Genomic DNA, 21,916 nt, shown 5'->3' on the forward strand with positions numbered 1-21,916 from the left:
AGTGGAATTTTCAGGGTTTTATATTTATTTGTTTTAAGCTACGGTACTTTTGTCCCTGGAGAGAGAGAACAGATGAATATTTCATTTCATAGTAACCTAAACAAATACAAGACCCAATTTGTTTTACTTTTTCCACCTTAAATGCAAATATGAATGAAGTTTTACTTAATTGTTTTCTGATTAATAAGGGAAGGAGTAATTAATAATTTCTCATCTGGAGTTATTTTATAATAAATAATGTGGAACAGGATTTGCATTCTAAAATGTGTGATGTGGAGGGAATCTGGACTGAGAAATATATTTTTTTGCATAGTCACTTTTTTTTTTAAAGTCCAAAGTATTAATGTTGCACAAAAAGGTGGTAAAGAGTGGTAAGCTGGAAGGCCAATGTAAATTGATTTTTTTTGTTTGTTTTTTAATTTAAAACCCTAGTCAATATTGTGTATTGGCTCCAAGGCAGAAGAGTGGTAAGGGCCAGGCAATGGGGGTCAAGTCACTTGCCCAGGGTCATACAGTTTGGAAGTGTCTGAGGTCAGATTTGCACCTAGGATCTCCCATCTCTAGACCTGGCTTTCAATCCACTGAGCTATCCAGCAGCCCCCTGCCAATATAAATTTAAACCTAACAGCTCCTGGAATTGAATGTCAGTTGGTTATCTAGCTAAGTGGGGTTAACTGCGTTCAGAGTCTAATTCTTAACTTTTATAAGTTCAGAAACTAATTTTTTCAGTTCACCCAAAGGTAATGAAACTGAAAAGCCTGGCATAAACCAGCATTCCTTTTTTAGTATAGTGGGAGAATGATCCTGAGAACAATAAGGAAACTACCTTTCCCCAAAATATTATGGAAATATTGTCATTCAAAGCTATTGAATTACAAGTGCTCTTACCTTGTACTCTTTGAGTTGTCTATCTTACCAATATGAGGATGCTATAATTGAGGCAGTAAAGTAGATTTGACTTTTAAATGCAGATGTTTTATCATTTGCTTTCTACTCTAAACAGGTGAAGGTATGGGATGATTTTAAAAATAAACACACCCCAACAAAACAAAATAGTCATTTGTGTAGATTTCTCCTTTCTGCTAGGTATGCCCGTTTAAAGTACATCATATTGGCACTTGGAATATTTTTTGGTGAGCCTAGAAATATCTCATTTCTGATAGTTCTACAATACTCCAGACATATATATTCTTCACAAATAATGCCTACTACTTGACTTATTCCTTGCAACCACAAAAAGTATTGTGCATTCCACAAAGCTATTAGTGGTTTGGTGACTTACTTCTACATGCCATACTGGTTTTTCAGCTCTTACAGTTTTCTTAACAGTTACCAAACATACCAATTAAAAAAAAATTGATTTGTCAAGAATAGAAGAAAAACATGTTGAACATTTTAGTATTTTTTTAATTTGAAATAAACAATAGTTGACCTTTAGATGCTTTTAAGATTTGCATAGTCATTACTCTTTAATACATTTGAGGTATTATTTCCATTTGGCAGATATAAGAGCCACAGGAAAAAAGTAAAATGAATTGCTTATGTTTGAAATGAGATTTTGAACCTCAGGTGTCCTTTCCCTGAGTATTGCACTCAGATGAGTTTATTGTGGTTCCTTTGTTTAACCATGCTGAGCTAGTATTACTTTTAGCTGTTGAGTGAAATATTTACATATATCTGGTGGTTTATCTTATTTTGTTGGTTATTAGTTTCCTGCCCCCCCCCCCCCCAAAGTCAAACCACTGATTCCATATTATAGTGTAATTAACCCATTTGCAGAAGGATATATAAGGGGAGATGTACTTGTTAGAAGGTCGCATTTGTTCCTTTTTACTAAAGGTCAAAAAATAAAATAGAAGGCTATTTGAGTAGCAGTGAAAGGCATCACCATTTATCCTGTTTATACCATCTTTGTATTTTTTAAATTTATCGAATCAAATTTGGTTGATAACCCCTTTACAACATCCTTCCCCTTTTTTCTTTGTTTTCATCCCTACTACTATAGTTTTTAGATCCATTACCAGAGAAAATGTTTCCTCTTCTGTTTCATCCTGCTGCTAAAATATTCTGTTATGAATTGAATAGTTCTAGTATCACTCCTACTTCAAAAAAAATCCTTTTAGCCCTATCACAAAATCTTAGAACTAGAAGAGACCAATGCCTTCATATTTTATTTTTTATATTTAAAAGTTTTAACAGCTGCCAAACAAGATAACCATTGCTGTATCTGTAATGTAGAAGAGAGAACAAATATACATGAAACCACATGGCTCTATTACATAAAGTTTATTTTTTGTTTTAATAAGTATATAAGATACTCAGCATGCAACTTTGAAAGCTCTTTTACTTGCCTGATTAATACTTATCTTCTTTGCTTATTTTTTGAGTTGCCTTAGTCATTTCTATTCCTCTTTTGCTATTTCCTATTTCTTCTTCCTTCTCCAATAGAAAAAAAAGAAAAGGCCCTTGTAGGAAATGCATAGACAAAACAAATTGACCTCATTTTAAAGATGAAGAAACTGAGGCATAGAGAGTTTTAAGTGATTTGTGTAAGGTTATAACAGTTAGTAATTGTCAGCCAGAACTTGAATTTGGATACTCTGTCTCATAAATTCACATATTTTCTGTTACTGCTGTCACTGTACTTCCCACATGTTTTCTGTGCCAAATCTTTCTCCTCTGTTCACAAATATCTTATACCTCCAAGCCTTGGTCATAATGTTATGTTATCCACAAAGTCTTCTCTAGTACTCTGAAACAATAAAGATTCTTCATTTCTACACCTTACTTGACCCTTAGCCTCTGTTTTAATGATTATAGATGAATTTAATTGAGACTCAGGCAAATTGTGACAAGTTAAAGTTGTAGTTCTGAAATTTAAATATAGGCCCCCTCTGTTCATCCTTTAAAACTTTTAAAATCGTTGATTTTTAAAAGTGTCATTTCCAAAAATATACCTCCTTTAATCAGATTATTTTTTATCTATTATTTTAAAAAACCCTTAATTTAATGAAAGAAAGCCATTTGAATAAACCTTACCCAACCAAGTCTTACAGAGTATGCAATATTCTATACCTATAATCTTTGCTAAGAAGTTTTCTTCATGGGTAAATTTGATTATTGTAATTATTATGTAATTCAGTTTTATTCTTTCGATTGGGTATTTGAAGGAGTCTCATTTATTGGGAGATATTGAGAGTTCAGTTAGACCCCAGAAGGCAGAACCAGGAACAATGGGTGAAATTTACAGAAAGAAAATTTGGCTTTCATGTCAGGAAAAACTCCTAACAGTAACAGTTGTCCACAAGTGGCCATAAGAATTATGAAAGTTGACCTTGAGAGGTGATCAATTCAGTCTCTCTGTATGTCTTCAAAGCACAGGCTAGATATGACCGCATATCAACTGTGTCACAGTAGAGATTCCTTTGGGTGTATGGGTCAGTCTAGATAGGTGCTGAGGTCCCTTCTAGCTTTAAAATTTTAGCATTCAATCATAAGAAGAATACTACATGTAGTAGAACCTCTGAGCATAAGGATACTATCTTCTTTCCTTATTGTTTTTCTTATCTTAATTCTTTTTCTGAGATTAATACATTTTAATGAAGGATTGTAGTGCAATATTTGCCCAATATTTTTTGTTCATGTTGGCTTTATGAAATTGTGTACGTAACAACTTTGAATGATTTGTATTAATCTGGGCTAAAATTTATGTTACAAAAATGAAGTACTCTCTTCAATATTGATCTTCATGCCCAACCCAGTGTTAATATATAATAAAAGATAAAGGTAAAATGAATTTTGAATCTAGGATCCAGGTTGAGCAAAGAAAAGAATTGGAAGGCAATTATATAAAATGGAAGATGAGATCTGTATATATCAGTCTTGATGGATATTGTTAAAACCATTTCCCCTTCCTTATCCTAATTCAAATAAGTGAAACACAGTGGCATAAAATATTGTAACTTTTTGGAAGCCAATCATTGCCATTATGAATCTCAAACAATTTATTGAGTTTCTACCCTAAGCATTATGTAGATTAAGTTGAACCCAAGGCCTTGTCCTCAAGGAATGCAGTGTAGAAATGGACATAGGTTAAACAGTGATGTGAATTCAATATAATTGGAGGAAAGCAAAAGGTTTAACAGATGTTATGTTTAACTACTATTGCATTTTAGTTAGAATTGATTACTTAATCAGGTCCAAGTTTAGGGGGAATGTGGTACTCCTAAATCTGTGATCTCATTAGTTTTGGTTAGCTTTTGTTACCAGTTTCTTCCTGTAATTTTGCATGAAGGGTTCATCTAATATTCTGGTTACTTTTCTTTACTTTCTTCTTGAAAGCATTGTAGTAAGACCAATGGAGATCTTGGGATCTGTCATCTCCTTCTGTGTGGCCAGTTGGTCTTTTAACATGTTTCCTTGATGACAACTTAAACTTATTCAGAATTCTTCATTTTAAAATAATTTCTTTATGTTGATACTCATAATGCTCTTATTAGTATTTTTGTTACTCTTCAAATTTTTTTTGAGTGTAGTATTTTTTCCAGTGGAGTGGGGGGACAGGTTAGGAGTGCAATGAGTAACAACCATTATAACATGTAATGCAAAACAAGTTTCTACATTTGCTATGACCAAAAATGCATGTCTCATTCAGCAATATATAATCCTTCACCTTTGTCAGGTGAATCATGTTCTTCAATCATTGGTCCTCTGGAATTATGGGTGGACATTGCATTGATTGGAGTTGTAGTCTTTCAAAATGGCATCATTCCCAGCAAATGGAGAAAGAAATAAAAATTCACAAGTGAAGGAAAAAGAAAATTATTAGAGATTGTTATTCCCAACTAATATGTCAATAAAATTGGCAACTTAAATGAAATGGACAAATACTTGTAAAGCTAAGTCATTGTTCCTAGGTTAACAGAATAAGAAGCAGAGAATTTAATTGACCTAATTCTGGGAGGAAATGAACGTGCCATTAATGTACTCCACTCACAAAGGGAAAGTAAAGCCCTGTTACTTGAGTTATCTATTAAAACATTCAAAAGGCAATTCCAATATTATGCATAATTTTTGCAAAAGTGGAACAAAAAGGACCCTATTAAAATTGTTTTGTGATGCCTATGATCTTGCTATCTAAACCAGGGAGAGAAGTTTAGACTAATAATTCTTCTAAAACCTTTTCATTCAGAGACTTGTTTCCCATATCATTCTCTCTTATAAAAAAACTGGTGGAATGTTGTCATTGAAAAGATGGGGCTTTCATGGGAAAGATTGTGGTCATTAAACGAGCTTTGCAACTTCCCTAAGGAAATCTCACCTACTTTCAACTGTTCACATTTAGGCTCATTTTTGTTGTCTTCTTACCAGATAAATGTGAACTTATGAAGAAACTAAAGGTTTCCATCCATGTCATAATCTGAGGAATAGACTTTATTTAGCCACCTAATTTCTTTTTAAACCCTTATTTTCTGTCTTAACACCCCTTTAAGACAGAAAGGCAAGGGCTAGCAAATGGGCACATAGCTAGGAAATGTCTGAGGTCAAATTTGAATCCAGGTCCTCCTGACTCCAGTCTTGGCATTCTTTCTACTATGCCACCTAGCTGCTCTCACCTATTCTTTCTTGTGTTGATGATGGATGTTGAGGTCTTCCAAATATTTCTTTGTTTTAATGGCATTTTCATTTTTGATAATGATAATTTATACTATTCAATATTGTAAAAATTTACCATTTTGAAAGTCTTATCTTAGCATTACCAATAACCAACCATAATTCTAGAGGACTAATGATGACAAATACTATTTATTTCCTGAGAGATGAAAGACTTGAAAACACAGAATAAAACACATTTTTGGATATTTGATTTACTTTGCATATTTTTTAAAAATTATTTTGTTTTTCCATATTTTCAGTAGAGCTGGTTGACTCCATGTGGTTTTATGTATACATGTATGTATACAAGAAAGATGCATTTTTAAAAAAAATTTTTTTTCAGTTGAGCTGGTTGACTGAGTGTGTTTGTATATACAAATATAAATATATGTTTATACAAGATAGATACAGAGTAGATAGGTAGAAGGTGAGCTTTAAGCTGACTGAGGTAGAAGTAAGGCAGAACATTTGAAGCATGGAGAATAGTGTAATAGTATAGAGATGAGACATAAATAATGACTTGACTAAAGAAATTATGGATCTGATGGTTAATAGCTGTTTTACCTCAGGGAAGTTAACTAATCCCTCTGAACTTCCCTTTTCTCTGCTGTGAAGTTGTGATAGTATTTTAACTACCTGGGTTAAAGGATTATTTTTGTGGAAAGTATTTTGTAAGTTAATGAATTGGGATGGGTAAAATTCTCTAGACTGCTATATTCTACACTGGACTTCTCAAGGGCATAGTTATTCGTATATCAATTGAAGGAAATCTTGAAGGAGATAGGATTTCATAATGTATAATTTCTATTCACTTGTTAAAAATAGCACAGTGGTCAAGATCTCTTTCCTCTTGTAAGTAACTAAACCTTAAGGTATTTGAATTTCTTCTTGGGATGGCTAGAAACTTAGACTATTATATATTGTTTCAGAGGCTATTCTGGCATGAGTCCTTTAAAAATAGGATTTGTTTTGTTTTGTTTTTACACCAGTATATTTCCCTCTGGTATCCTTCCCGTTTCTTTCAGGGAGCCATGTCACATAACAAATAGTTGTGTTGTTTTTTTTTTCCAGACAAAAGAGGAAATGGGAGGTGGGGGGGGGTGCAGAAGCATAGCCAATTAATAATGTGTGATACTTACGGAACTTGGGCCTTTGTAAAGGAATGGGTTGGGAACATCTTCTCATTTTATTGAACTATGCTTGTTCTTTGCAGTATTAACTTAATTTTTTGTGTACAGTGGTTCTTTTCAGTTCTGTCTACTTTGCATCATTTTATCACATTTGTCATTTCTTATAGTATATTCTATATGTTCACATATCATGATTTAGTTAGCTATTCCCTTCTCAGTGTACCATCTGCTTTGTTTCTAATTCTTTGCTGTGACAAATTTGCTGCTATAAATATTTTGGTTCATGTGGAGACTTTTTTCAGGAATCTCTTTGGCTTTGTAGTCTTTAGGTCAAAAGATTTGAACATTTAAGTCAATTTATTGATAATCAGAACTTGTAAGGATCTAAGTGACATTGTGGCTTCATTTCTGGATTTGGTGTTGTGAAGAGCTAGTTTAAATTCTACCACAGAGAATTAGCTTTGTGACCCTCTAGGCAATCCACTTAACTTCTCAGCCTTAGTTTTACCCATTTCTAAAATAGAACTAATTGTATAATAGTTTGAGGATCAAATGAGATAAAGCACCTTGCACACCTTAAAGCCCTAGCTATTGTTATAATTCTGAAAGTTTTCTAGAAGTCTGAGAGTCATTCATATAATGAGCTAACCTTATTCAAAGTAGGTCTCCCATTTCCATGTAATATGTTGTCATACTTTCACATAAAGTCTACCCTATCAGTTATTTTGACTTTTGGATGGATGAAAATCTTCACAATTCCCTCTTCCCATCCCATCTTCATATTAATTAAGTTCCCAGTAGCGTAGAACCTGTGTACCACTTGACATGGTTTCTAGATAGTTCAGATAATTTGTTTAGTAAAAGGACTGTCCAAGATCATGAGCTTTCATCTCTCTTTTGACTAGTTCATTTTAATTATGCATAAAGTCTTTTTTTTTTAAATGCTTTTGTCCCTAAATGTACCTGTATTGCAAATATTCTTCCACTGGAGAACAGGAAGAAGAGGACCAACAGTTTGAAACAAATCTGTTAGTTTTAGGAAGGAGTATTATCTTTTATTGCAATATAGCTTCTAATCCCTTATCAATTACTCTAAATCATTTAGAGAAAAGTATGACAACTTTAAATATTAAGACTATATAATATTAAGAGCTAGACTTAACAAATATTGAAGTCATGTTTTCAGGACATTTGTTACTATCATGAAGTTTTGCCTTTAATAGTGGAGGTGAGATATAGAGAAATCAATTTTTAATATAAGATATACTATGAAAATACATTAAAAGGTACTGAGTTCTTTGGTAGTTCACTTCAGCTATAGACATCAGAAACCACATGAAGGAAGTGGCAATTGAACTTAGAATATAAAGGATGTGGTCAAGCTTTTGAGGGATTGTTTTATAAAGTGTTCCTGAACTATGCAATTGTGACTTTCAGGAGTTGGTTTCTTAACTGAACTCAAGATAAGTAATCACAGAATCTAGAATCTAGGTTCTAGATCAAGTTAAGACATTATGGAGATAATCTACCTTATCCTCCACCTTTCATTTTGCAGATGAAGAAATAGGACCAGAGAGAACCAGGGAGTAAGTGGCTTATCTTCAGATAGTAAATACTTGATATAGGATTCATTTATTTATTCATTCATCCATTTATTTATTTATTCGCCTATTCATTCATTTATCTATCTATCTATTTATTTAACCCTTAACTTCTATGTATTGGCTCCTAGGTGGAAGAGTGGTAAGGTTGGGCAATGGGGGGTCAAGTGACTTGCCCAGGGTCACACAGCTGGGAAGTGTCTGAGGCCGGATTTGAACCTAGGACCTCCTGTCTCTAGGCCTGACTCTCAATCCACTGATGTACCCTGATATTGGATTTAAATCCCAAGTTTTCAAAATCTACATGCCAGGCTTATAAATCATGCTGCTTCCATGGCAATACATGACTACTTAAGTTATATAAATGCTATAAAATGAGGTAAACTAACATTAAAAGTTAGAGAATCTTAGGACCACTTTCTAAGAATATACATTGTCAAGTTTGGTTTATTTGTATAGGGGGTATTTTAACATCACATTTTAAATTTCATGTCTTTTTGAGGAAGAGATATAACTAGATTTTTTATTTCATTAGTGGAAGGAGCTCACCTAATAAGAAACTTGCTCTACCAGTGCAAATAGTCATCTTCTTTACAACTCTTACAGAGATTCTTGGGAACAGGCAGAGAGTTAAGTAACTTGGTAGCCAGTCTCGTGTCAGACAAGGTTTGAATTCCAAGTCTTGATAACTTAGTGGCACTGTCCTTATTCTGTACCTCATTGCTTTTATTTGTTTTAAGAAAAGAAAAAAAAATTTCCTATTTGGGGAAATATATGGATCAAAAAGAATAAAATGCTGACCACAAGGGGCATTTGATATTGGGGGGATATTAAGTTAATAGGAAGGAAAGTAAACAATTTGAAAAATAGTAGAAACCACATTTTATAATCTTAAAAGTAGTATTTGTGTCCAACTCAGGTAGCTCCATTGGATTGTCCATGTATTTTTTTTTTTTTTTTAAATCATATGTCTTTTCTCTTGGGATTTGTTGGGCTTTTTTATTAGGTAGTGTGGATCTCAATGAGATGATTTTGACCTTCATAGATACTTTCTATGGGGAATTTGATTCTGAACCAGAAGATATTTTCATGAAATTGATAAACAATGATTAGTACTTCTCCATTTCAATAATCAGAAGTTTGTGGGAAAACATCATGTGTTTAGGAGACATCCTGTTTGGAAATCCATGAGGTTATTTTGCTTTAATCAAGAAACGTAGAGGGGGCAGCTGGGTAGCTCAGTGGATTGAGAGTCAGGCCTAGAGACAGGAGGTCCTAGGTTCAAATCTGGCCTCAGACACTTCCCAGCTGTGTGATCCTGGGCAAGTCACTTGACTCCCATTGCCCACCCTTACCCCACTGTTCCACCTAGGAGCCAATACACAGAAGTTAAGGGTTTAAAAAAAAAAAGAAACTTTTAGTATCTTATATTCTTTATACCCTAGTTAGCTCCTTCCACTAATAAAAAGATGGAGCATGTTCTCTTATATAAAGAAACTTAATAAAAATTTTCCCTCCCCCTTTTAATAGATTTATCAAGTATACTTTTGTGGCATTCTTGGAGAGAGGGAGGGAGTGTGTGTGTGTTGACAGTTGATATCTTAAATCAATCAGACATGGCTTTTATTTATTAAACTTTTACTGTGTGCCAGACTTTATGCTTTAAAATATAGAGAGGGTAGATGAAATATTATTTTATTTTTTATTTTATTTATTTTTTTAAACCCTTAACTTCTGTGTATTGGCTCCTAGGTAGAAGAGTGGTAAGTGTGGGCAATGTGGGTCAAGTGACTTGCCCAGGGTCACATAGCTGGGAAGTGTCTGAGGCCGGATTTTGAACCTAGTACCTCCGGTCTCTAGACCTGACTCTCAATCCACTGAGCTACCCAGCTGCCCCTGAAATATTATTGTAGAGAGGAAAGTTCTAGAGTTTGGGGAGGGGACGTGGAAAGGCCTTGTTTGGAAGTTGGTACTTAGCTGAGTCTTGATATGGAAGCCAGGATTTCTTAACATTGATGTTAAGGAAGGAAGAGCATTCTAGGCACAGAGGACAAGCTGTTGAGCATCAGGGCATGGAGATGGAAAATATTTTCCTATCATGTATAACAACCAGTCCAGTGTGGCAGGATTATAGAATTAGTAAGGTTGAAGAGAATAAAAAGACTGGAAAAGTAGAAAGGGACCTGTTTGTGAAGGGTTTTAAATGCCACAACAAATTATTGGGTCCTAGAGGTGATAGAGGACTTCTATTATTAAGAGTGGGTTATAGGGTGTGAGGACATTTAAAGCTTTAGGAAAATCATTTTTGCTGGGGAGTTCAATTAGATTTATTTAGAACTGCTAAGGTCTGTGCTGTTGGCTATATGGATGGAAAAAAAAGACTTAAAAGAGATAGTGAACGTGGAAAGAGTAATGTTTGGTCCCTAATTGGATATGATTGAGTTATAATATTGTTGATCCTTTTCCATTCTTTGGAATTTTTCCTTTTTTACTTAAAAGAGTCCAACCTGTTTACTTTGTTGAAAAAAATTTTTTTAAACTAGAACCTTTATAAAAGTCAAATTATAAAACACTAAAAGATATCAGATAGTTTCATGTCATTTTTAGCAACAAACAGGAGTTCTCAGATTCATCCCAGAATTGTTACTGGTCTGACTCTAGAGGATAAGTATGCATTCTATTAAGCTATTTTTTCTTATTATGATTAATAACTGTTATATCATTGTATTTTTGGGGAGGGTTTCAGATAGAAATGGGTTTTTGACCGTTGACCAACTTTGTTATTTTGCATTGTCAAAATAAAGGTTACCTTTTCAGTACTAGAATAAATGGGAGCCCAGTTTAGACCCTCAACACCTCTTTCCTTGAACAAAAGAAGAGTAAGAAATATTAATATTCTACCTTTTTGAAATGCACAATTTAAAATGGATTAACATAGAGGTCAACTGCGTGGCTCAGTGTATCGAGAGCCAGGCCTAGAGATAGGAGGGCCTGGCTTCAAATCTGGCCTCTGACATTTCCCAGCTGCGTGATCCTGGGCAAGTCACTTAACCCCCACTGCCTAGCCCTTACCACTCTTCTGCCTGGGAACCAATACTGTACACAGTATTGATTCTAAGACGAATGGTAAGGGTTTAAAAAAGATAAAAATAATACAGTTTTTGGACCTATTGCCATAACCTAATTGGTTTTCCTGACCAAAGACTGTCTTCACTCCAATCTCCATTCTTCTGCTGGGGTGATTTTCAAGAAGCATAGATCTGATTATGTCACAACTCGTCATCTCCCAATTGATATCTCTAGGACTAATATGAACTTTCCCATTTCAGTGCCTTTGCTGTGTTTGTCCTTTCAAATTTAGTACAGTGGATAAAAGCACCAAACCTGGAATCGGGAATACCTGGTTTCAAATCTGGACTCAGACACGTCTAGATGTGTGTCCCATGGCAAATAAATTAACCCTGATTGCCTAGCCCTTGCTACTCTTTTGTCTTAGAATTGATACTATGACAAAAGGTAAGAGCTTGAAAAAAAGTTTTTTTTAACTTTCATCTACTTTGTATTTATCTTATACCTATTTGCATATCTTCCTTTCTTTCCTATTGACTCTGGAAGTATCAAGGAAGGGGAGGATTTCTAATTCTTTATGTTCCCAGTATTTTTAAGAAGTGTGCCTGTGCACGTGTGTCTGTTTGTGTCTGTGTCTGCCTGTCTGCTGTATGAGTGAGAAATGAGTTAGGGTGTTATGGTAATAAATTGTACTACAAATCAACAAAATAAATTTTATTGGAATATAAGTTTAAATTCTGTAGGCTCATTCAAGTTTGGGCAGTTTGATATTTAAAATTCATATTGCTTCGAGATTTGAATATTTGTGATGAGTACAAGTAAAATGTTCTTAAGTATCAGAGATGTCTTGGCACTTGGTACCCCATGAGTATGAACTATGGTAATAGCTTATTTATAGTTTTATTAGATGACTTAGATAATTTGAAGTCTAATTTGAGAATTTGTTTTATCAGTTCAGAGACTATATAGCTTATTTCTGATAACATAATTTTAAATAGCATGTCATGTCAGTCTTCCTAGGTATTTGGTAGGTGCCTAAACTATACCTAGTGTTTAGTTATATAGTCTTCCCCATTTCTTTACCTAATTTATGTTGATCACCAAGTCAGCCTTGTTGAAGATGACTTTTAGTTGCAGTAATCTGTTTCTGATTGCCATCATTGTCTTCTCTTTATAAGTAAAAGTTCACAATTATCCTATTTATTCCCTTCTTTATCAATAAATTTCTGGCTAAGATCCATCTGTAATGAAGTATTTTTTGCCAGCAAACTTCTTGTTTATTTAGGATAGTTACAAATTGAAAATGCTGTTTTTTTTTGTTTTGTTTTGTTTTTTTTTACTCATACCTTAGTCTCTTGGAATGTCCCATCTTTTTTGCTCATTATGCTCTTTTGATTTGCACATTGAATGTCTTTGCTTTTTGGAATATTTAATTCTATTCCCTTCCATTTCAAGTGACTCTGAAATAATCCTTGAATTTTCTTTTTATTCTAAAGTTTTCAAGTCCCACTTGGAGAATTTATTTCTCATTGGAATTGTCTACTTTAGTTACCATGTGTTTTGTAGTTTGAAATGCAAGACTTTATGGAGACAGAATCTGGATTCTTGATTCATGCTTTTTTTTTTGGTATTCAGAAGTTTTTGTTAATTATTTTCTTGCATTTGGTGTGCAAGTTACTGCTGAGGGTTTTAACTTTGAAAACTTATACCTTCCTTCTGCCCTTTTGTTTCTTTATTGTATAGATTTCCTTTCTCAATTGTCTAAATTCCTTCAATTCTTGGGATTCCCGGGATTCTTTTTGTTTCATCAGGGAATGGTGCCCTTTTCTTTGCATTATAATATTTAATTGAACTTTTAATCTAGTATTAGTTTTAGGATCTCTGTTATATTTTAGGTTTTCATTCTCTTTTCTCCCTTTTATTTCCCTCACTTATCCCTTTGACTTTTAACCTTTTATTGTCCATTTCCTCCATGAAAAATTGCAGAATTGCTTCAGCTTTCTCTCTTTAGGAAATTGGTGTTTTAGCTGGTTTTGGATTCTGTTACTGTGTAGACTGGGACCAGATTGCCTCTCTGGGATTTCCCTTCATGGCTGGCCAAAATTAGTTCGAGATGCACATTCTGAAGATACTTTGTGTAGTAGGAGGGGGGAAAATTGTCTTGTGGGAGGGGTGCTAAATAAGAGTTTTAAAGTTTAATGTCATTCATTACTATTTTCTAAGTTTTATACCTTGAAGAAGGTTCTATCATTTTGTGTATTTAGTTGTAATTATTCTACTTTATGGCACATTGTTCCACTTTTTAGTGTTCTTCATGAAGAACTTTTAAAAAGTTAGCAGAGACTAGACAAAATATCTAGTGCTGCATCTTATTCATGTAAACTAAAAGTTGAAGTTTTTAAAAAAGGCCAATTTCTCTTCTGTTCTCCATATCATTTGGAGACTATGAGCTTGGCTTTTGCTCATAGGAAAAGTGAAATCAAATTGACTGGTTTATAACCCAATCAGTTATGAGCCCATTTTGCCTGTGTTTGAATTTTTGCCAAGTACAACTAATTTTAACATGTTAAAGGCACACTAAGTCCTTGTGCATAATTACCTATTCTCTCACCTTCTCTCTATTCCCTAATGTTATCAAGTCCCACATAATGATGGATTTTATGTTCTCATATCACATTTATTTTTGAATGCATACCCCACTCCCATTATGAGTCTCACCTTTTACAAAACACCAAAGAATAGTTTAACAGTAGGAAAACAATGAGCAATTCATCATTAAAAACAAAGACATCCAAAACCATGATTATTTAAATATTTCACTTTTTCTTCTAAAAGACTTTGACAAAGTACAACACTTGTTTATGCTAATACCTCTAAAAGCATAGCATAGGGGTACCTTTTTTAATATCCTGAAATTAAAAATAAGATTATATGCAATGAGGAATTTGTTTTCCTATTGAATATAGGAATAAATAGGAATGCTCCCTTTTCATTATTTGATATAATTTTAGGAAAGCTGGCAGTAGTTTTAAGATTAGAGGAAGAAATTAGTAGCATAAAGATAGGAAAAGAAGAGATAAAACAGCCTCCGGTTACTGATAACAACAAGGTTTACTTAGAAAATCTAGAGAATCAGCAAAAATATTATTTGATTGAGATGATAGTTTTCAGAAAGTTATAGGATACAAAATACCATTAAAAATAGAGTATTCTATATAACAGCAAAGTGAAGAAGCAATAATTAGGGAAATCTTATTTCAAGCAACTTCAAAATGGATAAAGTATTAGGGAATTTTTACCAAAGTACATAAAACATTTGTATATATTCAATTACAAAGTGTTCTGTAAAGAAGTAAAAAAGATCACTTCATATGTATTAACTGCTTTCTCATATTGAGGATACAAGTACAGTGAATGAAACAATCTACTCATAAAGAGTTTACATTCTAATGAGGGAGACATACAGTGCAACAAGTTAAAAATAAACATATGCAGGGGCAGCGAGGTAGCTCAGTGGATTGAGAGTCAGGCCTAGAGACAGGAGGTCCTAGGTTCAAATCCTGCCTCAGACACTTCCCAGCTGTGTGACCCTGGGCAAGTCACTTGACCCCCATTGCCCACCCATACCACTCTTCCACCTATGAGCCAATACACAGAAGTTAAGAAATGAATATGCAAAGTATTAAATTAGCATTTAGGAAGATCAGGAAAGGCAGAAGATAGTGCTTGAACTTTTCTTGAAGGGAATATCTGAGGCTATGGAGGACATGCATTTAAAAAGGTAAAGTTGTTCATTAAAAACCATTTTATTTTTAAACCTTACTTTCTACCTTAGAATATATACTTTGTATTGGTTCCAAGGCTGAAGAGAGTAGTAAGGGCTAGACAATGGGAGTCAAGTGACTTGCCTAGGGTCACACAGCTAGGAAGGGTCTGAGGTCAGATTTGAACCCAAGACCTCCCCTTTCTGGGCCTGGCTTTCAATCCACTGAGGCACCCAGCTGTCCCCAACAGGCATATTTACTTTTAATAATTCTTCAGAAATTATATCAAGTTATTTTAACCCACTTTTCCTTTGCCCTTTTCCCTCCTTTCCATTTGCAAGCTATAAATATTTGTCATCAGGGAAATAAAATCTCTAAAATAGAGATGTGTATCTGCAGCAAATGAAAGCTCGTATTTATAAAATGTTTCTTTTTTTATTAAGAGTTTTCATCAGCCACTCAATATGCAGTAGATAATGCAAGTAGTATTAACTCCATTTAACATGAGAAATGGGAAGGAAATAAGCCTTTAATGTGCCATGCTTTTTAAATTTTTTTTGAGGGGGGAAACCCCAACAAAAGCCCAAATATCTTTATTTGATCCTCACAACAACCCTTTGACATATATGGGTACTATTTTAATCTATTTCACAGTTGATAAAATCGAGGCAAACAGACTACTTTGATATGTATGCTTGGGGCTACAGAGCTAGTAAATCTGGGGCAAGATTTGAACTCAGTACTTAATAACTGGATCCAGTGCTTTATGTGCTGTTAATTACCTGCATAGAGAAAATGGGGATCAGAAGTTAAATGTATCTTGTAGCAGAGCAATTTACATTAGATGAGTTTTAAGGCAAATACTTATTGTTATAGAAGTCTTGCAAAATTTTTTATGATTAGAATTTATAAATAAGACGCTAGCGAAAGAATTAGTTAAGATTTTATAATTGCAGGTGGTGGGCATTTTATATTTGATGAATTGTTGCCGCCTCTTTAGGACAGAAGGCTGTTCACTTAAGTAATGTTAGCTATATTTTGCTGTTTGTAATTTTTTACATTTCTTTTTTAAGCCCATACCTTCAGTCTTAGAATTGATACCAAGTATTATTTCCAAGGCAGAAGAATGGTTAAGGGCTAGGCAATTGAGGTTAGGTGACATGATCAGGAGATCACAAAGCTAGGAAGTTTGAGGCCAGATTTAAACCCAAGACCTCTTATCTCCAGGTCTGACTATCCACCGAGGCATCTAGCTGCCCCCCCCCCTTTTTTTTTTATTTAATTTTAAGGAAAATGCCCAAGATTAGCTTTCATTTTGGCCATAATGAAAAAATATTTTAGAAAATAAAGTTCTAGCCAATTTGGATTTGCAATTACACCTTGTTTATGAGTTGTATTTTCATCGACTAATAAAAAATGAATATTTCTTTATTGACACCTCATTTTTCTTGAGCTTGGAGAAGAAAAATGTTTCAAAAACCCCAGAAAATCATGAATGAGGTACAGTACATATATTTTTTATATAGGTTAGGTAAGATGGTTTTCTATTTAGGTCTTAACATATTCTGTTGCAGATTTTTTTTCTTATCTAAAGAAATTTATAATACATTTTTCTTTTAGGATGTACAGCTACCCAGCACGTGTACCACCACCTCCTCCCATTGCTCGGGCAGTGGTGCCCTCAAAACGCCAACGTGTGTCAGGAAACACTTCCCGCAGAGGCAAAAGTGGCTTTAATTCCAAGAGTGGGCAGCGGGGCTCTTCATCCAAATCTGGCAAATGTATGTTTTATAATTGCAGTTAACTGTAGTTTTCTTAATTTTCAATCTCTTAAGGAAGAGGGATTTTGTTAGAAGTAGATAAGAATATGAGGGGGCGGAGCATCATTGTGCAGTAAGTGGCAATATTAGTAATTTCATACACTTTTCATCTGCCCTCCTCACTCATTAATTTATTCTACATCCTTATAGACTCTAAAGTTGGATTGGTTGAGTTGGACCAGATATTGGTATGGAATAATACAACTAATCCAGCCATAGTTTTCTCCTTGAGAGGTGACAGTTCAATTTAACATCAAAAAACCTCTCCCCCCCCCTTTTTGAGTATAGGAAAATAATTTTTCTAGCTGTTTTAGGAAAAGTTTTTTTGCTTTTATTATTTTTTGAAGTTCTATAGCTGATAATATTTTGGGAACAAAATAGAGGGCAAAGGAGTCCTTAAAATGGAATAAAGGTGATAGAGTGTTGCTGCCAGATATTAGGAAGCATACTGTAGAATTTAACTTGTTCTCCCAAGTTCATTGAACCCAGTTCAGGTTTTACCTGATGGTGGTCTGGTGTTTAGTTGTTAAGTCCTATGGGAGTGCTTTATAGATAGGTTTTTTTTTTTGTTTTTTTTTTTAAATTTTTAATCTAACCTGGTGGCTTGTTGTTTGGGGTTATAGTGAAAGGTGATGATCTTCAGACAATTAAGAAGGAGTTGACCCAGATAAAACAGAAAGTGGATTCTTTATTGGAGAGCCTGGAAAAAATTGAGAAAGAGCAAAGCAAACAAACAGGTAAATGGTGTTCTACCTCTCATATATTGTTGGGTACTATTATCATCACAAAAGGTAGTTGAAAGTATATGCTGGAGTAGTGGGTTATGAAACTTTGTGAAATTGGGAAGGGAATTTTTGTGGGAGGATTTAGACTCGTGCTGCAGTTGTATGATCATTAGCTGGGGATTGTCTACATCCTGTGGACATTACTTGCCCCCTAGACAGACTTGTCCTTCTCATCCCCAGTAGAGATGAAGAATGATAAGTCAGAAGAGGAGCAGAGCAGCAGCTCCCTGAAGAAAGATGAGACTAATGTGAAGATGGAGTCTGAGGGGGGTGCAGATGACTCTGCTGAGGAGGGGGACCTACTGGATGATGATGATAATGAAGATCGGGGGGATGACCAGGTGAAAACTGTGGGGAAGGAAAGAAAGATATGGTGGAAGGGGGGGGTACTAGGGACACCTGGAATGCTTCTAACTCTGTCCTTTTGTCTCTTTTGTAGCTGGAGTTGATCAAGGATGATGAAAAAGAAGCTGAAGAAGGAGAGGATGACAGAGACAGCGCCAATGGCGAGGACGACTCTTAAGCACATGTTGGGGTTTTAGAACTCTCGTCCCATTATTTCTTTATCTAGGCGCTTGTCTTTGATCAAACTTTTCACCAGATCCTCTCCCTTAGTATCTTTCAGCACATGTTCACTGTTGTACCCGACTTTATCCTTCCCATGTTCATTAATTCTGCCCTGCGCCTAGTCCCTTTCCCACTTCCTTCAGTTCTCCTAGTAGTTACATTAAGTATCCTGTAATTTTGCTCTTTTAATTTTGATACCTCTTTATGACTTAACAATAAAAAGGATGTATGGTTTTTATCAGCTGTCTCCAAAGGAATCTCTTGTTATGCAGGGAGTAAGCACCAGTTCTCTGTTTAATTCAAACATGAGACTGGTTGATACTTCCAGAAGTGAAAAGGCAATCTCATTTAATTCAGTTCCCTGTACCTGAGAACTTTGACTGTTTTCTCTCTACCTAGGATTACAGTGTGGGGCTACAAAAATGTAACAGCTTTTTTTTTTTTTTTTTTTTTTTGTGAATGACAGTTGTTAGTAGAAATGCATAAAGAGGTACATTCAGAAGAGGAATTAGTGTATGCTCATATTTTTTTTAAAGACTTTGTTTTCTAAAGTTGATATTGTGGGTTATTCATGTGAAACAGCCTGATGTTTGAAACTTTTTCTCAAAATAAAAAATATATATTAAACCAGGAATTTGAAGAGGAAAAAATGACCCCTAACCCCTGGTTTTTCTTTTTTACAAAGTTTTTACTGTTTTATAATTGTTTGCTTATTGAACTTTCTTGAATTTCCATGAATTTAGTCTTTTTATTAGGATTTAGTACTTAAGGATTCAGCACTTAGACATTCCCTCATATTTAATTCACGCCAGTTGTTGATTGCTTAAGTTCTATTTCAGAAAAAGGTGACTGTATTTGAAGTAGACAACTTTTTCCCAGAATTGGGAGTTCTCTGTAGAATAAATTTTAAAAGGTCATATATCCCCCTCATTGGAATTTTTTCAGGATGGTGGATCCTTTTCCAGGTGATATCTGCATGCCATTTATCCATTTATATATTAGGAGTTCACTTTTCTTTGAGTGACATTTCATACCAGTTGGTAAACAAAAGACGAAAAGTTGAGATAGGACAATAAAATTAGAATGAGATTATTAATAATCATATAGTAAAGGGAGGATACCATTAATCCTTTTAAGGACTATGAGTTTCTCATTCATTTCTTTAGGAAGAAAATACATAGAACCAAGAAGTTGATATTGATTGTTAAAGGACTATACTAATTAAATGAAAAAAGAAGTGAAGTTAGGGGACGGGACTATGTCTGTTTATGGGTAGGGAGAATAAATTTCCTAGGTAAGAATGTTCTCAACTGCAGGAAATCCAGTTAAATCGAGGGAGATTGGCTGCATGTACATTTGTCTTTTTCATGCTTGCAACTATTGGTAATCGGGATGGTATAATTTTGGGAAAGCAGAGGTCAAGATATACTTGAGTCCTCCAAGCATTTGAACACAGGTACCTAATATTTGTTATTAATATTCATTAAAAGATTAGATTACAGGAAAGTCACATTTAGGCTGTCTTAATATTTCTTTGGCCATTACTTTGCAATAAGAACATAAATCTCATCTTTTAATTTTGTGTACTTTTCTAAAATGTTATGGGTCCACATTTTTACATTGAGAAACCTATAAAAAGTAATTTGTTAGGTTACTTTCTTACTAGCAAATACTTAGTTTAAAAAATGTTTACCAGCTGTGATCTTTATTTTTAAAACTTCATCTTCAGTCTTAGAATTAATACTGTGTATACTAAGGTAGAAGAATATAAGGGCTAGGCAACATGACTTGCTCAGGGTCACATATCCAGGCAGTGTTTGAGGCCAGATTTGAACTAGTAGGACCTCCTGTTTCTTGATCTGGCTCACAATCCATTGAACCAACTACACTACCTACTCTTGTTATTTTAAAATTAATGGGGGGCAGCTGGGTAGCTCAGTGGAATGAGAGCCAGGCCTAGAGATGGGAGGTCCTAGGTTCAAACCCGACCTCAGCCACTTCCCAGCTGTGTGACCCTGGGCAAGTCACTTGACCCCCATTGCCCACCCTTAACACTCTTCCACCTATGAGACAATACACCAAAGTTAAGGGTCTAACAAAAACAAAAAAAAATTAATGTCATTACTTCTCCCAAAAAACCCAACTAGTTAGTCTACAGATCACTCTAGGGTAATCCTTACTGGTACGTTTTTGGATCTTGTCACTTGCTCTAGCTTTTATAAGACAGTAAATAATAATAGTTGACTTAAAATGGTTAGTGATTTCACCTCATATACTGCTAGTAAATGGATTAGTCATTTTTGATGTCTTAACTCCAAATTTGGCCTCTTGTGTCTATCTGTTATGATTTTGGGCAGTTCACTCAAATTTACACTGGTCTCTTTCTTCATTGGCTTTAAGAAGTTTAACCAGGGGACAGCTAGGTGTCTTCAGTGGATAGCAAGCCAGGCCTGGAGATGGAGGACCTGGTTCAAATCCGGCCTCAGACACTTAATAATGTGTGATCCTGTTCAAGTCACTTAACCCCAGTTGCCTAGCTCTTCCTGCTCTTTTATCTTAAAATTGATGTGAAGGCCAAAGGTAAGGTTGAAGAAAGAAGAGGCTCAACTAGATTTCCTTAAGTCAAAGCCAAAAGTAGTAATATCTGAAAGGATATGACTGTCCTTGACCCACAGGTTAGTTATTGGAGGCGGGGAAGTAGTCTTTGAATTTTGTGGATGACTCCTACCTATGCAAGTGCCCTATGCTGCCTTGCTATATATTATTGATTTGCATAAAAAGGCCCCCCAATTTGACCCTGCTTCAAAGTGTCTTATGTTTTAATCTTTTCCCAGTCAAAAATAATTTCTTTTTATTTACTATAGTTGAGTGAGGGAGATTATGAAAGTAATTTGTGTTAAAGCTTAATTTTCTCAGATAATTTGTTTTTTGAAAGAACTTTTAAACTTAATTAAACCTCTTGCTGGCATGTGCTTTGAATAGAGGAGTATTCTCATTCCCCAACTCATTACTCAGAATTTGAGAAGAAAATGCCTTGCACAATAGCACATAGTAGACATTTTGTGAATTGTTTTTGAATTGAAAGAAATGCTCATCCTGAACGGTTCCCAAAAGAAATGGAAATAATTTGAGCCTGGAGTTTGTCAGACTCAAGTGAGTGTCATGTGAATTGCATCTCAGAGATTCTTGCTATAATGTCATCTGGAACAAACATAATAGAAAAAAGGTTTCCAAGTACTTATAATGATCATTCAAAGGTCCACCATTTCTAAAAAAAATATCTTGTAAAAATCTACACCATGTGTTTTCAACATTTTCTACAGGTGTCCTGATTAAAATTAAAATGTGCATTTTCACCCTTCCATTCATTCATTACTGTGGGCTTTTTTCTTCTTTAATCCATTTCATATTAGTAAAATCTCCAGAAAGTGTGCAACACAGTATTTTGTTGGCAATGGTTAGTTAATAGAAGTGGCCCACTTTTGAAAGATAGGATAAATGATGGCTTTGTGCAGCCAGAGATTC

At 34.6% G+C, this 21,916-nt stretch overlaps 1 protein-coding gene across 4 annotated transcripts in view; it reads left to right on the forward strand.

The window, feature by feature from the left end:
- HNRNPC (heterogeneous nuclear ribonucleoprotein C) overlaps nucleotides 1–19,041 on the forward strand; it is a 52,770-nt gene extending 33,729 nt beyond the window's left edge. For 2 of the 4 annotated variants that reach the window (XM_044665281.1, XM_044665283.1), the window contains exons 6-9: nucleotides 16,840–17,000; nucleotides 17,663–17,776; nucleotides 18,005–18,165; nucleotides 18,264–19,041. In XM_044665281.1, the coding sequence (XP_044521216.1) occupies nucleotides 16,840–17,000; nucleotides 17,663–17,776; nucleotides 18,005–18,165; nucleotides 18,264–18,347 (520 nt within the window). In that variant the 3' untranslated portion in view covers nucleotides 18,348–19,041. The remainder of the gene's footprint in view (nucleotides 1–16,839; nucleotides 17,001–17,662; nucleotides 17,777–18,004; nucleotides 18,166–18,263) is intronic. The other 2 variants (XM_044665282.1, XM_044665284.1) reach the window with 1 other exon arrangement.
- Nucleotides 19,042–21,916: the final 2,875 nt, after the last annotated feature.

The sequence above is a fragment of the Gracilinanus agilis genome, chromosome 2 (assembly GCF_016433145.1).
Source record: "Gracilinanus agilis isolate LMUSP501 chromosome 2, AgileGrace, whole genome shotgun sequence".
NCBI lineage: Eukaryota > Metazoa > Chordata > Mammalia > Didelphimorphia > Didelphidae > Gracilinanus > Gracilinanus agilis.